Below are 15,586 nucleotides of genomic sequence, written 5' to 3' on the forward strand. Positions count from 1 at the left end.
GAGGCTCCTTCCCTGTGCCCAGTTGTCTGGAATGAGGAGATGATGAACGGACATAGATGTTCATAGATGACTGGCCAGACCTTCATCCTGGCAGCCTGCTTGTGTGAACACCTCATGGGTGCTCAGAGGAGACACCACCCCAGCTGCCAAGATAACTGTGACCCTGGCTGCTGCTGAGTTCCGCTCTCCTGGTCCTTTGTCCCATGTTTATGTCCTTCTCCCTTGAACCCATGTCTCCTCCCTGCTTTCCCTGCTCTGCATTAACCACGCCTCCCTTTTGTCTCCCTTTGGCTCTCTAGCTCTCCCTGTGAGTGTAGGCTGCTTCGAACCTGCAGATACAGCCTCAGGGTTCAAATCCCATTCAGTCTTCTGCCTTTCAGGCTGCTGCTGTCCAGCTCTCAGTTGCCCCTCTTACCTATTGGAGGCCTGAGCCCTTCGGAAAAACTGGGCACTTCTTATATGTGATTCATATACATGCAGGCAAAACAGCCATACACACAAATAGAATTATACCTTTTGTAAACAACGCCAGTACATCTCAGCCTATAGTGAGACATCATGCTCTTTATACTGAATTTTATCTGGTGTAAGCTTGTGTAGATCTTATACCTGCTGTCACAATCCCTGTGAGTTCATATGTACAACTGCCCTCTTGTGTTCAGAAATACTGTTTCCACCACCTCTGGCTCTTACACAGCCTTTTGCCCTGACCCCCCTCTTTTTCAAAGATCCTTGAGCCTTCAGTAGAGGGTTGTGGAGGGCCTTATCAGTACTGAGATGCCACAGTCTCTCATTCTCAGGCCATTGGCCAGTTGAGTGGCTCTGTTGATTGTCACCTGCTGCAAGGAGAAGCAGCTCTGACAAGGTTGAGAGACGCACAGATCTGTGGGGACAGCAGTGAAGTTGTTAGAGTCACTTTAATTCGATGTCCATTAAGTAGAGGATGGGAGTGGATTTTCCTTAGGGCCTAAGATTTGTCTGCACACTATTACCAGTGCTAGCTTTGGGTTCCAGTCTTCTATAAGAGCAGCAAGCTGTCCCAACTGCTGAACCATTCTTCCAGCCCCTTGACATTTCAGATACAAATGTACTAGGTAAGGCTCAGAACTGTTCAGATTTGTTCAAGACCCATGATGAACACACAGCTAACACAAGACTGGAGTCCAAGTGTGACATGAAAGCCCATACTCCTCATTCTATCCTTTCACATGCTTAAAACATAAGAATCCAGAAATCTGGCTTTTAAAACATCAGGATAGGTTGAATAAAGGGACTCTCAAATTGTCCTTAGTTCTCTTTGGTGCTAAAAAAAATTAAGGCTCCTGAAAGCAAGGCCTCAGCTACCAACTTACCCAAGGAGAAGGAAATTAAAATTGTATCAAGTGCCCTGCTCCCACAGCTCCACACAGGGCTTGTCTGTGGGTAAAGGAAGGTCCTGGGCCTCAGGAGCCCCTGACCCAGAAGGAAGCAAGGTTCCCCCTGAAGATGATGGTTCCAGTGACCTGGACTTGGAACAACTCATGGAAGACACTGGAGAGGCAGAGGAGAGAGGGGAGTCGCAGCAGAGGGATGGCTCAGAAGAGTTCCTGGCGGGCCTGTTTGAGGAGTAGTGTGCTCTGGTCCTTCTACTGCTGACTGCCTATCAGTGATCCTGAGCAGATGTTGAATGTCGGGGTTGGTGACCTGCTCCATGCTTCAGGTCAAAGCTGTGCATCATGGGTAATGAATCAGGTCTCTGGGTCCACTGCTTAGGCTGTGCTTCCTTTCATGTCCCTATGGCAAACTGCCTTCTCTGGAAGGTATAGGAGGCTGGGGACAGCAGCAGGACCCAGGCTTGGGGAACCTTCAGGAAAGCATCTCTGTGAGTCCTGGTTCCCCGACTTCCTGGAAACGACCTTAGGAAAGTATTGTAACCATCTGGTGTTTAGTTCCCTGTCTCACACCATCTATCTGGGGTTGATGCTGATGTCCAGTGTGGTGGTCCATGGGAACCAGTCACAGTGTGTGCTGGTTATTACCCTCCCAGATGTGGGTGTACATCGTGTTGACAGGCTGCCAGAATTTGGGACATTCTCTACTTTGAGCAGTTAAAAAAATGTGATAGAGAAGGGAATCTTAGAGGGCCAGAAGTTAAGGGTTATATGAGTGACTCTTAATTAGATTCATTTAGGCAAATTCTGTGGATTGTTTTATTTTGTGAGGAAGATCTAGGAAGTTAGAAAAAGCAACAGGGAGTTTCTCATTTTCTCTGAGCTCAAAAGCCCTGACGTGTGGATTTCTGTCTCTGGCCATGGGTATCAGTGACCCATGAGATTTTGTCTCTGGCTGTAGGTATCTGTGGAAGCTGGGAGTCTTCCCACTAGAAACACAGGTGACTCTGAGATCGTCACCCAGACCCACTCATTTGGCCTTTACGATGGAGTACACAGTATCTTCCTGGGGGTTCCCATGGACGGGCTGGCAGGGTGGTGTTCCTGGGGAGGCTGGGCTTGAGCGGACAATGGAGGCGTACATGATGTTGTTATCCTGCGGGGACAACAGGTTGGATGGCAGCAGTGCAGCTGTGGCCACCATAAAGCAGCAGCTGCAGCCTGAGTGTCCTGCCACACCTGCAGCAGCTGCAGCCTGAGTGTCCTGCCCACACCTGCAGCAGCTGCAGCCTGAGTGTCCTGCCACACCTGCAGCAGCTGCAGCCTGAGTGTCCTGCCCACACTTGCAGCAGCTGCAGCCTGAGTGTGCTGCCCACACCTGCATCAGCTGCAGCCTGAGTGTCCTGCCCACACCTGCAGTAGCTGCAGCCTCAGTGTCCTGACCACATCTGCAGCAGCTGCAGCCTGAGTGTCCTGACCACACCTGCAGCAGCTGCAGCCTGAGTGTCCTGTCACACCTGCAGCAGCTGCAGCCTGAGTGTCCTGCCCTTCCTGCAGCCTTCACCCTTCTGCCTCCTTCTTCAACATCCCTTTAACTTCCCTCAAGCCTGACTCTGAGTGGCTTACCTTGGGGTTCTTTTTGGGGTCCATATATTGTCCTAGAGAAAAGGAACACAGAGTGCTTAGGTCAAGCCAAGACAGGGAGGGAGACAGATGGCTGGGAGTTCCAACAGTGAGGTGAGGATATTGGTTACATGGGAAGGACAGGGTGAAGGAGGAAAGGGAGAAAAAACAGAGGGGTGCTTTTGTAAGTGTGGGGTCTTGGGAGAAGAAGGCAGCGAGGTAGGGAAACAGGAAGCTGGCAGAATTTACCTTCAGGTTCAACATTGTCAGTGTTTTCAATGAGGTCCCTGCACAGGAACAAATGGACAACATATCAGAATCTGGACAGGAAAGGGTTAAGACATCAGGTGCTGGGCTGCAGAGATGGCTCAGTTAGGTAAGTAAGTGTCACATAAACAGGAAGTCCTCATTGCAGACCCAGGACCCACAGGATGCTGGATGCTGGAGAAGCAGAGACAGGCAGATACATCCCTGGAGTTCACTGGCCCGGACTAACAGAAGAGCTCTAGATTCAGAGACAGACCCTGTCTCAAAAGATAGAGTAGAGGGCTGGAGAGACGGTTCAGCTGGCAAAGTGCCCACTTCAGAAACACGAAGACCCAGATGTACATCCCTAAGGACCCAGGTGAAAAAAGCTGGACATGATGTGCCTGTAGAGTGGGGATGGAGAGAGGAGGATCCCTGAAGCTCATTGTCTGGGCAGCCTGGCCCCACTGATGAACTCAGGTTAGTGAGAGACCCTGCCTCAAAATAAATATTAAATAAAGGTGGGAGAAACTGAGGGGATTCACTACGTGGACCTCTGGTTTCCACACACATGTACAAGTGCACACACATGCACACACACACACATACACACACACACACACACACACACACACACACACAAACGCACACACACGGGCATATGTGGATATGCACCTGCACATGTACACACACAGGAACAATAACAACACACACTAACTGCGCATGGTGGGCATGCTTGTAATCTCAGTGCTCAGGAGGTGGAGACAGGGGACTCCTGATATTCACTGGCCAATCAATCTCGTCCAACTGTGAGCTGCAGACCAGTGGGAGACCCTGTCTGAACTAAACCAAACAAAATACACCCAAACAATAACAACAACAAAAACAATAACAAAGATCCAAAACCAAAGGTGAAATTGCTTCGTGGGTAAGGCCAGACCATGAAGACTGACAACTTGAGTTTCATCCCAAGGGTCCACAAGGTGAAAAGAAAGAGAAAGCTCTCAGAAGTTGTCCTGTGATTGCCACATGTGGGCTATGTCAAGTCATACCCACACACATGGATACACATGCACGCAAACATACAAAAATCCAATAAACATATTTATTTAAAAGAGTGGATGGCACTGGAGAACACACACACACACACACACACACACACACACACACACACACACACACGGAGCTGGTTCCCTCTGAATGGTCTCTGCCATCCTCAGTGACTCAGTTGACATCACGGTGTTTGGCCCTCAGCATTAGACTTTCTCTGGAAGAGAATGAGAGACCATTGGGAAGGTGGCCTGGCCGAGGTCTCTCAGCACTAGCTGAAGGGGAGTCATTCTAGGAATAGGCTTGCCCTGGGCAGTAAAAGAGACTAGAAATAGGAAGAACCAAGTCTATTCTCTCTCACTACCTGGAAAACTAGAAGACAAGAAAGTTTCAGATCTCCTGGTAGCTCAGGCTGGGTTTGAGGAAAAAAGGACCTGAGATGGGACTGTAGGAAGGGCATCTGGCCAAAGAAGCCACAGGAAGAGGAGAGAGGGAGGAAGCTGGGATGCAGTGTTGCTAGTGGATGCTTGAGTTATCTGCACAAGGCCCTGGGTTCCATGCCAGCACCTCATAAACTGGGTGTGGTTCGATGCCTGTCCTTCCAACAGTTGGGAAGGGGAGGAAAAAGATCAAGGTCATCCTTGGCTACAGAGTGAGTTAGAGGCCAGCCTAGACTAAATGAGACTCTTTCTCAGAAAAAAGGGGTTGGAGAAGGAAGAGTCAGAGCAGGCCATGTACAGTAGGAAAAGAAGAGGCAGGAATGAAGGGTGGAGAGGTTGGGAGGTGAAGAGAAAAGGGTAAGAGTTGTGGAAGATCTGGAACAAAGGATTCTGGGGCAGCGGGGCTCACTGACCATAGAGAAAGACAGAGAGAAGAAAGGGAAGGATGGGAGAGCTGTTGAATCCAGGCGGATGTTCAAGGCTGAGAGGAAACAGAGACAGAGAGGTCAGGCCAGGAAATGGAAGAAGAGAGGGAGGAAGAATGAGGTCTAAAGTGGGTGTTGTTCTGGGAAGGAGACTCCTGAGACCCTCTGCACTCCTTGTCACTGTGAATCTGGTGCCCTGAGGAGGGAGATGTCATAGAGGACAAGGAGGGAGCAGACAGGATGAGTCAGTGGTTAGTGAAGACCCCGGGGTGTGTTTCTCCTTTTTTTAAAAAGAAAAAAAATTGTTATTTGAAGGGGCTGGAGAGAACGCTCAGTGGTTAAGAGCGCTGGCTGCTCTTGCAGAAGACCCGGATGGCGCTCACCTGGCTGGGGTTTCGGCTTTAGTCCTCTGTCCTGTGGGGAAGAAACAGTGTCAGTGTGACATCAGTGCTGATCCTCCATCATCCCTCTCAGCTGTCCTCTGTGTGCAGACCACCTTCAGAGGACAGGGAAGCAGAGAACCTGCCCCAGGCAGTCAGAGAGGAGCCTGAGCTCCCTCTGCTGGGCTGTGTCCTACACAGCAACCTCCCCAGATCTCTGCTAGGTCCATGTCCACCCCTGTCTCCTCTGCTTCCTTCACCAACCTTGAGTTCCCCTCACTCCACACGTGCCTCATCTACTCTGCATTCACCAGCCTTCCTTTTTGTGACTTTAGAGACCGTCTATTTCTGGATTATATTTCCCTGTACTGGTCTATTTGTCTTGGTCCATACTATGCTGTTTTAATGACCATAGTTTTTTTTTTTTGCCACTTATTAATTATATGGTACTTGGTGTGGCACAGTTTGTATGGAGGTCAGAGGGCAACTTGTGGCCATCAGTTACCTCCACCTTGTGGTCCCCAGGCTTGGACACTGACACCTTTTACCCTCTGAGGGCTACTGTGTTATTTAGAAAAATCTATTATTCATTTATTTATTTAGCTACTGTAGGTTTTAAAACAAATTGTTTTGTTTTTATAATTTTAAGTTTATGTGCACATGAGAGTAGGTGCCTGTAGAATTCAGGAGAGGGCTTCAGGCAGGCCGATAGCCAGAGTTACAGGAGGTTTTAAACTGCCTGATGTGGATGCTGGAACAGAACTCAGGTCCTCTGCCAGAGCAGCAAGTGTTCTTAACTCCTGACCCAACTCTCTGTGTTTTCTCTTCTGACTTATAAATACACCTTTCTTTGTTGTTCTTTGTTTTCTTGGACAGCTCTGTTAGATCCATACAGGCACTTCAACTGTAACCCAAATCAGCGGGTCAGCCCACCCCTGTGCAGGTTTGAGTGAAAAATCTTCACCACAGGCTCACCTATTCGAAATCTTGTTCATATTATGGAGGTTATGGACTGTTTAGGAAGTGCAGCCTTCTGGAAGAGGTGTGTGTCACTTGGGTTGCGTTTTGAGAACTTATTGCCCCGCCTCACTTCCAGCTTTCTCCCTGGGTTTTCTGCATGTGTTGCAGATGTGACTTCTCAGTGTCCTGCTTCAGCTGCCCCACCAGTATTAACCTTCTTTCTGGACCACAAGCCAAATCCAATTCTTCCTTCCACAAGTTACTTTTGATCATGATGTTTTCTCCCCAGTGGAAAAGTAACCACCATTACACACTCTCAAACAGACTTCTTTATTCATTCCCTAAATGGGCTTGTTGGTTTCATCAAAGTATTTTTCAACACACTTAGACTTGTCCCTGGTCCCTGTGTCATCCATCTAATCACTGAGTGTTTTCTTGAGGTCTTCCACACCCAAGGATGACTTTGAACTACTGATCCTCCTGCCTGCCCCTTCCACACACTGGAGTTACAGACATGCACTACCACCCCAGGCTAATCACAAAGTCTGAAAGCTTTTGCCTGGACATTTTCCTGGTTCTAGCCATTCATCCCCATGTGCAGCCCGACTGTGGCAAAGTGACACAGCTTGGCCCCCTCCAGTCTGTTCTCCACTGAGCCATGACTGGACTGTGCGGTTCACAGACTTAGCCCTGCAGAACTTCACTTGAGGAAGCGGCTTCAGGTAGAATCCCAGAGAGGTTAGCAGTGCAGGGCTGCAGTCACCGAACCAACTACAGCAGCAAACAGACCCCAGGTACTCTAAGCTCAAGCCCAGAGCCTGACCGGGGACTCAGGAGGAGGCTGTCAGGGATCTGCCCTGGGGAGGCAAGAATCCACCCTTCGCTATTGCTCCTCTAAATCTGACCACCTTGGTTCTTGTTAAAGACAAGGTCTCTCACTGGGACCTGAGGCTCACCAGGTAGGACAGTATAGCAGCCATCCAGCCTCAGGGATCATCTGCCTCCACCTCCTCAGCACTGGGATTACATGGATTGTGGTCATGGAACCTCCAGCTTGCATGGCAGCACTTTCCTGACTCAGCCATCCCCTGAGGATTCACAATTGCACTCTCATCAATCCCCTTCCAGGACTCTGGTGTGGACTGTTCTGTGTAAACACTCAGGAAGTGCAATGCGGTGCAGTCTTGGACCACTTACCTTTCCTTCTCCTCCACCCGAGGAACACTGTCAACCCCAAGACCCCAGCCAGGAGTACAGCAGCAGCCACTGCCAACCCAACTGTGGTTCCCAGACCCAGGTTCTGATTCTTCCCGCTCTTCTTCCCTTCTGTGGCTGTGAGTGCAGTTCTGGTGAGTGCAGAAGTTGCAGAGGTAGGGCTTGGAGAGGTGGTCCTGGGGGCTGGGAGGAGACAAAGGAGGTCAGCATGGAACTTCCCTGACAGGCTTGATGCTCTGAGGATGCCTCTGCTGCACTCCTTGCCCCTAAGACTACTGAAGCAATGGACTCCAGGGAACTGGGGTGACCCAGGGAGTCTCATGCTGGGAGAAGGAAAAGGCTGCAGTCTGGAGACAGCCAGAGGAAGAACTGGCCTCCCAGAAAGAGAGTTCACACAGTCCTGAGAACTCCTCAGATCAACCTGCAGGAGAGAATGGACAGAGACAGGGATGGCTCACTGGGGGCGGGGCCACACCAGATCTGGGACTGCTCAGCTCTGCACATGTCTTGTCTTCTATTTAAGCCTAAACCTCATGCCAGTGCCTGTCAAAGCCCCAACTAGGGAGATGTGGGTTGTCACTGAACCTCCTTGTTCTTTTTCCCAATATGGCCATCCTGAGTAAGCCTTTTTCCTCTGCTTTTCACTGTGACTGTCTCTTTCATTGTCTTGTTGATGACAGATGACCAAGCCTGGCTTGTTAGATCTGCTGGGGACCAGGTTCTGATCCTGCACTCAAGTAACAAGTGGGTCCTTTTTGAATGGAGAACACACATGGGTATCACATCTCTATTGTGGGATGCCGGGAGAGGTCCAGCTCATAGAAGCTCACACAGGAAGAAAGGAACACTTGTGCTGAGCCTGAGAATTGGGTGAGCAAGGACAAGTCTCTGCCTCCTGGTAGGAATGTCCTCAGACCCTCATTTCATCCCTTACAAAGAGCAATCTCTAAGTCACACAGGTCAAAAGCAGTCATTTTCTAACAACAGTTCCTGTTAGAACAGAAGTAGTCGGCAAGTGCGGACAGTGCTGCTCTAAAGACCTGCGTTATTGAATGGAAATCTCAGGACCGGGTCTGGCTTGTCTCCCTATGGGTTATTGGTCAGCAAGGCCCAGAGACCCCAATACAACGTAGACTACTGTCATTGCTCTTGGAGGCCCCTTCATAGCTAGATGGTAAGAACCTATTGCTGAAGACACTGCTCTATTTGATGTAGATAAGATCAAAATACATTGTAGAAATGTAGGAAATATTTAAATAATCAAATACTTCTTAAAATCTTTTTGCCATTAATTTTATGTATGTGTACAGTATGTGTCTGTGAATGTACATATGTGCACCTACACATACATGTGCACATGAACATGTGTTCACACACACATACACAGGCAGGTACACACACACACACACACACACACACACACACACACACACAGAGGATAGAGATGTGCTCTTGATTATACATGTGGAGGCCAGAAGAGGCATGTGGTGTCCTCTTCCAACATTCTTCACCTGTTCCTCAGAGGCAGGTCTCTGTGAAATGGGGGCTCGAGTGTCAGCTAGGCTGAAGGCCAACAAACTCAGCAATCCTCCTGCCTCCACCTGCTTGGAACTGGTGTCATAGTATATGCAGGGACACCCAGCTTCCTGGGATTTGAACTTTGGTCCTCACGGTCACAAAGCCAGTGCTCTGAACCACTCTTAATACACACACACACACACACACACACACACACACACACACACACACACACACACACACACATTTAAAGATAAATACCATTTAGTAAAGATTAGCTTTGAACTTGCTATGTATTAATGACCTTAAACTTCTGATCTCCTTACCTTCACCTCCCAAGAGCTGGGATTACAGGTTGCACCACCCCACTTTAAAAAAGTCACTTTTTAAGTTGGCACACACCTTTAATCCCAGCATTCAAGAGGCAGAGACAAGCAGATCTCTGTGAGTTCAAGGCCCATCTAGTATACATTGCAAGTTCTAGGCTACCTGGAGCTACATAGTGAGACCCTGTCTAAAAGAAAAAAAATCATTTCAAATGTATAAATATATATAATATAAAATATATCATTTGAACTATGTAACATATGGTTCAGTGGCTTATAGCACATTCATTCTATGAGCAGCCACCATCCACTATTCAGTTCCAGACCTTCTTCTTTTTTTTTTTTTTTTTTTTTTTTTTGGTTTTTCGAGACAGGCTTTCTCTGTGGTGTAGCTTTGCGCCTTTCCTGGAACTCACTTGGTAGCCCAGGCTGGCCTCGAACTCACAGAGATCCGCCTGCCTCTGCCTCCTGAGTGCTGGGATTAAAGGCGTGTGCCACCACCGCCCGGCAAAGATTTATTTATTTATTATATATACAGCATGTATGACTGCAGGCCAGAAGAGGGCATCAGATCTTGTTACAGATGGTTGTGAAGCACCATGTGGTTGCTGGGAATTGAACTCAGGACCTCTGGAAGAGCAGTCAGTGCTTTTGACCTCTGAGCCATCTCTCCAGCCCCGAGCCATCTCTCCAGCCCCGAGTCATCTCTCCAGCCCCACTTCTTTAAATAAAGAATGTCCTTTGTTGTTCTAATTTTAGCAGGGTGTGTAGGCAAACGTGTTTGTGTGTGTGTGTGTGTGTGTGTGTGTGTGTGTGTGTGTGTGCGCGCACATAGATGTATACATATATATTTCCTTCTTTCCCAGAATGTCCCAAAAGAACAAAATAGAAAACCGAGTTGTTGGAAGTACAGTGGTGGAATAATGAAACAGACTCATCAGCCGTGGATAGAGTCAGACACTAGGAAAGTGTGTCCTGAGGGGGAAACGACAGGTCAGCAACTGAGGAGATGCCTCAGTCCTCAAGTACCGGCCTTGTGTCCTGGTTAGTTATTTTGTCAATGTGACACAAGCTGTAGTTATCTGGGAAGAGGAACCTCAACTGAGAAAAGGCCTCCATCAGATTGCCCGTAGGCACGTCTGTAGGACATTTTCCTGATTGGTGATTGATGTGGGAGGCTCAGCTCACTGTGGGTGGTACCATGTCTGGGCAGAGTATTTTATTTGCATTGAAATGTGATTTTATTTGTATGTTAATAAATAAGGTTGCCTGGGGGTCAGTGCTAATAGCAAGCCATAGCAGAGCTGGGCGTTCGTGGTGCACGCCTTTAATCCCAGCACTTGGTAGGCAGAGCTAGGTAGATCTCTGTGTGGTCAAGAATACAACCAGCATTGGAGACACTCGCCTTTAATTTCAATACCATGGAAGACCTGGAGGGCTGTACATACATGCAGTGATGAGGCAGTCATGTGGTTGGGTTTACAACCAATGAGAAGGCAGAACAGAAAGTCTATATAAAGACAAACAGACAGGAAGTAGGTATCTTTCAGAGAGATCTCTTGGCTGAAGAGGCTAGCTGCAGCAGGCGGGTAAGGCTCTTAGCTCTGATCTCTTGGCTTTCTTCTTTGGATTGTTTCTGTGTTTCTTATTTAATAAGATGGTTGGTTACATCTACAATCCTGGATGCTATAATCAAAGCAAGCTGAGCAAACCATGGAAAGCAAGCCAGTGAACAGCACCCCTCCATGGCTTCTGCCTCAGTTCCTGCTTTCAAGTTCCTGCCTGGAATTCCTGCCCCAACTTCCCTTAAAAATGGAATGTGATTGGGATGTGTAAGCCAAATAAAGCTTTTCCTTCCCAAGTTCTTTGGTTATGGTGGTTTTTTTTTTTTCACAGCAATAGAAACATGAACTAGGACACCTCTGGATCACAAAGTCCTGAGTTGCATCCCCAGGGACCTGTGTGTGTTGCCATGCACTTGTAATCCAGCACTACAGGGGAAAATAGGCAGATCTTGGGGCCCACTGCCAGCTGGCCTAGACCACTTGGTGAGTTCCAGGCGGAGAAAGATCCCCTCCCCAATGAAAGAGAGAGAGACAGAGACAGAGAGGGAGAGAGATCTATCACTAGGAGTCTTTTGCTTAGACATGAAAGAGAAAATTGCAAAGGAGACTACTATTGAATTGGCTACAAAAATGAAATTATGGAAAAAGAATTAATAAGCCAACCGCAGGGTTCTTTTCAATACTTGTTGCACATATTTCCTCTGGGTGTGATATCTTTGCCCTAAATGAGGATATTTTGCTCAGATAAAACATTTCTTTTGAGGGCTGTGGATGCGTTCATTTGGTGGAGTGCTTGCCTAGGGTGCACGAGGCCCTGAGTCCATCTCAAGCAGAAGACACAGGAGTGGTGAAACGCCATTTTGGTCCCTTCTCTGGGGAAAGAGTTCAAGGCCATCTTAGGTTATATAGCAATTTGAGAATAACATGGACACATGAGACTCTGTCTTGAAGAAATGGAAAAAAAAGGAAAATGTCTTTTTATCATTAATTTTAATATTTTAAATACAATGGGCAGGAATATTCAGTTAATGAATTAATTTTTAAAATGCTGATGGAAAAAATACTGATGGAAAAACTCATAGTGGAGGTGAGGTGTAAGTCAATGACAGAGCCATTGTCTAGTGTGCACGTGGCCCTGGAGACAAGAAAAAAAACATGTTGTGTCTGCCTGAAGCAGAGAAAGGCATGGCTGCCTTAAATTGATTGTTCTTCAAGTACCTAATAGATATCTCAAAGGCTGGAGACATTAGGAAAGGAGGAAGAGGGAGGAGGCTGGAAGAAGAGAAGCCATTTAGGGAAACTTGTAGGAGACACAGGAAATACAGATGTAAGGTGTCTGTCAGTTCTGGCTGTGGAGTTTATCCTGAACTAGCACAGGGGTTAAGATGAGGACTGGTTTGCCAGGGGCAGGGGGGTGGAGGGGAAGGGGGAGGTGAGTTGTTCTAACCTGGAAGAGAAAAACCCGCTTATCCCTGGCACTGCTGAGAATTGGTGATACAATTTATGATGATTATTATTTGACTAATAATTATATATATATATTTAATGTATTTTTTATTAAAGTTTTGTGCACACACACAATGGTGCATGAATGTGTGTGTGTTTGTGTGTGTGTCAGAGGTTAACCTTGGGTGTTCCTTCCTCAGATATCATACACCTTATTTGTAAGACAGACCACGTGAGCACCTGTAACCACAACACCGTGGGAGATGGAGACAAGAGGATCAATGGGCTTCACAGCCCATCAGCCTGGCCCCAAACATCCCACAAAATCAAGAGAGAAGGGACGTAAGCAATAGTGTGAACTCGATCAGAGTCCATGTGTCTACTGGATGAGAGATGTTTGGAAGTAAAGGGTTCCTTACAGAGCCTGTTCCTCACCAGCATACTTTGGGCAGGGGTGGAATTCTTCTGGTCTCTGTGTCTCCCTGAGTGTGTCCAGCAGTGATGCCAGGCAGCTGGGGTAATGCCCACACAGTGAGTAGGTTGGGCCTGTGTGCACTCTGTGCGGAAGCTGCCATGGAGGAGGAGAAATGACCAGAGAACCTGATCATGGTGAGAACATGAGGGTCTGTGTGGGAAAGATGGGGGAAGGGGAAGGAGAAGGGGAAGAGGGGAATGAGGAAGCGGGGGGCGGGGGGACTGAGTCAGGGAGAGGTGAGGTATGTCTTAGAGACTGGTGAAGTTAGGGGACAGAGGAGGAGGGGTATCTGGGACCAGAAGGCACCTACTGTGGAAGGCACGAGATATGGTGTAAAGTCTAGATCTAATGGAGACCCTGACACAGGATCAGGTGAAGGTTGCTCAGTCCTGGAGAAGCCAGATCGACGTGGATTTGTGTCAACGAGGGTAGGGTGGGCAGGGCGGTAGTCAGTTTGGAGAAAGGAGCAGGAGACTGGGCCATCTGGGAAGAGCTGACTGGGGGTGGGGAGGATCTGAGGGCAATGAGGGGCAGCTCAGAGAGAGCAGCTAAGGCTTGGGGATGGTTGTGGGGAAGAGGAAAGGTGGAGTTGTCAGAGCTCTGGGGAGGGGACAGAAGACATGAGAGGAGTCTGTGGGAAGGAACAGAAGTGTAGGATCTCTAATGACATCTATGGTACAAGGAAGCCAGTGTCACCAGGGCCTGACCTGGGATGTGCTCACCATGGTTGATGGTGAGGTTGGTCCCATTAATTGACTGCCAGAACTTAATGCCTTCTCTTGTGTTCAGAAAAACTCGGCAGAAGTACACTGTCTGGTCCGTCTCCTTCAAGTCCAGGATTCTGAGAACTCCAGATGTCTGAGGCTGTGTCCAGTTCAGGATGAGCCGGTTCTTGAAATGCTCACGAATGAAAGGTGGGGTAGAGTTGTAGATAAATTCACCATGGAAGTGCTTCCATCTCCAGAAAATCCTCATCTGCGGATCCTCTGCCAACTCCCAGGGGAAGTAGAAGGAGAAGGGGATCTCGATGGAGCCACCCTGGACACCAGAGAGGTTTGCTGGTTGGTTGACCCCAAAGGCATTTAATCTGTTGGATCCTGCTGAGTTACCTGAAAAGGATGGGGATCTGAAGTTATTGCCCAGGATGGAGAGGGCAACCCTAGCTGACTGAGCCATCATCCATAGTCAGGTGTGGGACACAGGGCAGGACAGTCCTTATGACCCATTGTCCCATACAGGACAGGACAGACAAGGAAAGGTTGGACTGGACCCACACTGAGGATGAGCTCTCTCTTGGAGCAAAGAGCACTGACTGGCTCCTCTAGCAGATCCCTGTCCACATGACAGCCTGCTCTTCCCAGCCCCACTGGCCCCTCCTGTGGTTAGGGCAGAGTCCCTGCTAACAAGGTCCCCAGCACTCACCAGCTTGCAGACATGCAGTTGGCAGGTGAAGAAGCAGGATCCAAGCCATGGCCTGATTCCCTCCAGAAAGTGAGATCAGCAGAGCCATCAGGAAGGAGAGGAGCCCTGTGCAGGGACCCTGGGGTGCTCAGAAGTCAGGAAGAATCAGGGTAAAGAGACAGACAATTCCTGAGTCTTCTCATGTGGAGGACAGAGTGGGGCAGGACCTCCCCATGTCCACCTTCTTGTGACCAGCAACTTCCTTCATGATTCTGACTTCTTCTTTCCTATTCCGCAGAAGATCTGCCCTGTGGTCACTTACAGGATATCTGTGCCCTTGAGCCCAGCCCTCATTATTGACAGGAAGATACAGAACTGACCTCATCGTGCCAGACTCTCCTCTCTTCCATCTTGACCTCCTGTCTTATCCAGTCTTGCCCATTTCCCATGTGGCCTGTTATCACTGGTTCCTCACCTGCAGATTTCCTCCACTCCTGTACTCCCCTCCTCATCTGTTTCTCATTGTGTCTCCTCCCATCATACTGGTTGTCTGTCTGTCTGTCTGTCTCTCTAATAACCTCAGGCACAGAATTGGCCAGTTTCTGCTCACTTCAGACACAATGAAGATGGAGGTGATGAGGAAACACATTCCGTCCCCAGCCCTAGCTTGGTGTCCCCACCACCATCTGCTCTTTGTCCTCTTCTTGTCCTTCAGGGACTCGTCACAGCACCTGGCAGACCAAGGCCCAGTGGACACTCTCACCCTGGCCTGTTCACTGCTGCCGAATCTGTAACTACCCTGGGCTTCCTGGGTGATCGTCTCCCTCCCCTAGACAGTGACTCCAAAGCTGCTCCAGTTTCTGAAGGAGCCTTTCTACATCCTACCAACCTTCACACACTTCAGAAGAGGATGCCAAGGATCAGAGAAACCCTGGCACACGGCACATGTCTGCCACGTGGCAGGTTGACTTGACTTCGTCCCATCAAGGACTTGTAGTCCTCCACTCCACACAGACTTCAGCCTGCCTGCTCCGTGCAGCCTTTGAGCTCTCCTCAAAGACCAGGGATCTGCTGTTGGGTTCCCAGGAGACTGTTCCCACAAAGCACTTGAGTGACTCCCTCTAGCTGTGGCTGTTCTAGAACCTT

The 15,586-nt window shown here is 48.7% G+C and overlaps 1 protein-coding gene across 1 annotated transcript; it reads right to left on the reverse strand.

Moving 5' to 3' along the window:
* Positions 1–2,113: 2,113 nt before the first annotated feature.
* Positions 2,114–14,510, reverse strand: LOC143270401 (paired immunoglobulin-like type 2 receptor alpha). The gene is made up of 4 exons (XM_076560329.1): positions 14,462–14,510; positions 13,762–14,148; positions 7,675–7,892; positions 2,114–2,526 (listed from the first exon to the last, which is right to left on the reverse strand). The coding sequence occupies exons 1-4, from the start codon at positions 14,508–14,510 to the stop codon at positions 2,401–2,403; spliced, it is 780 nt and encodes a 259-aa protein (XP_076416444.1). The 3' UTR covers positions 2,114–2,400.
* Between the last annotated feature and the right edge of the window lie 1,076 nt (positions 14,511–15,586).

Source organism: Peromyscus maniculatus, chromosome 23 (assembly GCF_049852395.1).
Source record: "Peromyscus maniculatus bairdii isolate BWxNUB_F1_BW_parent chromosome 23, HU_Pman_BW_mat_3.1, whole genome shotgun sequence".
Taxonomy (NCBI): Eukaryota; Metazoa; Chordata; class Mammalia; order Rodentia; family Cricetidae; genus Peromyscus; species Peromyscus maniculatus.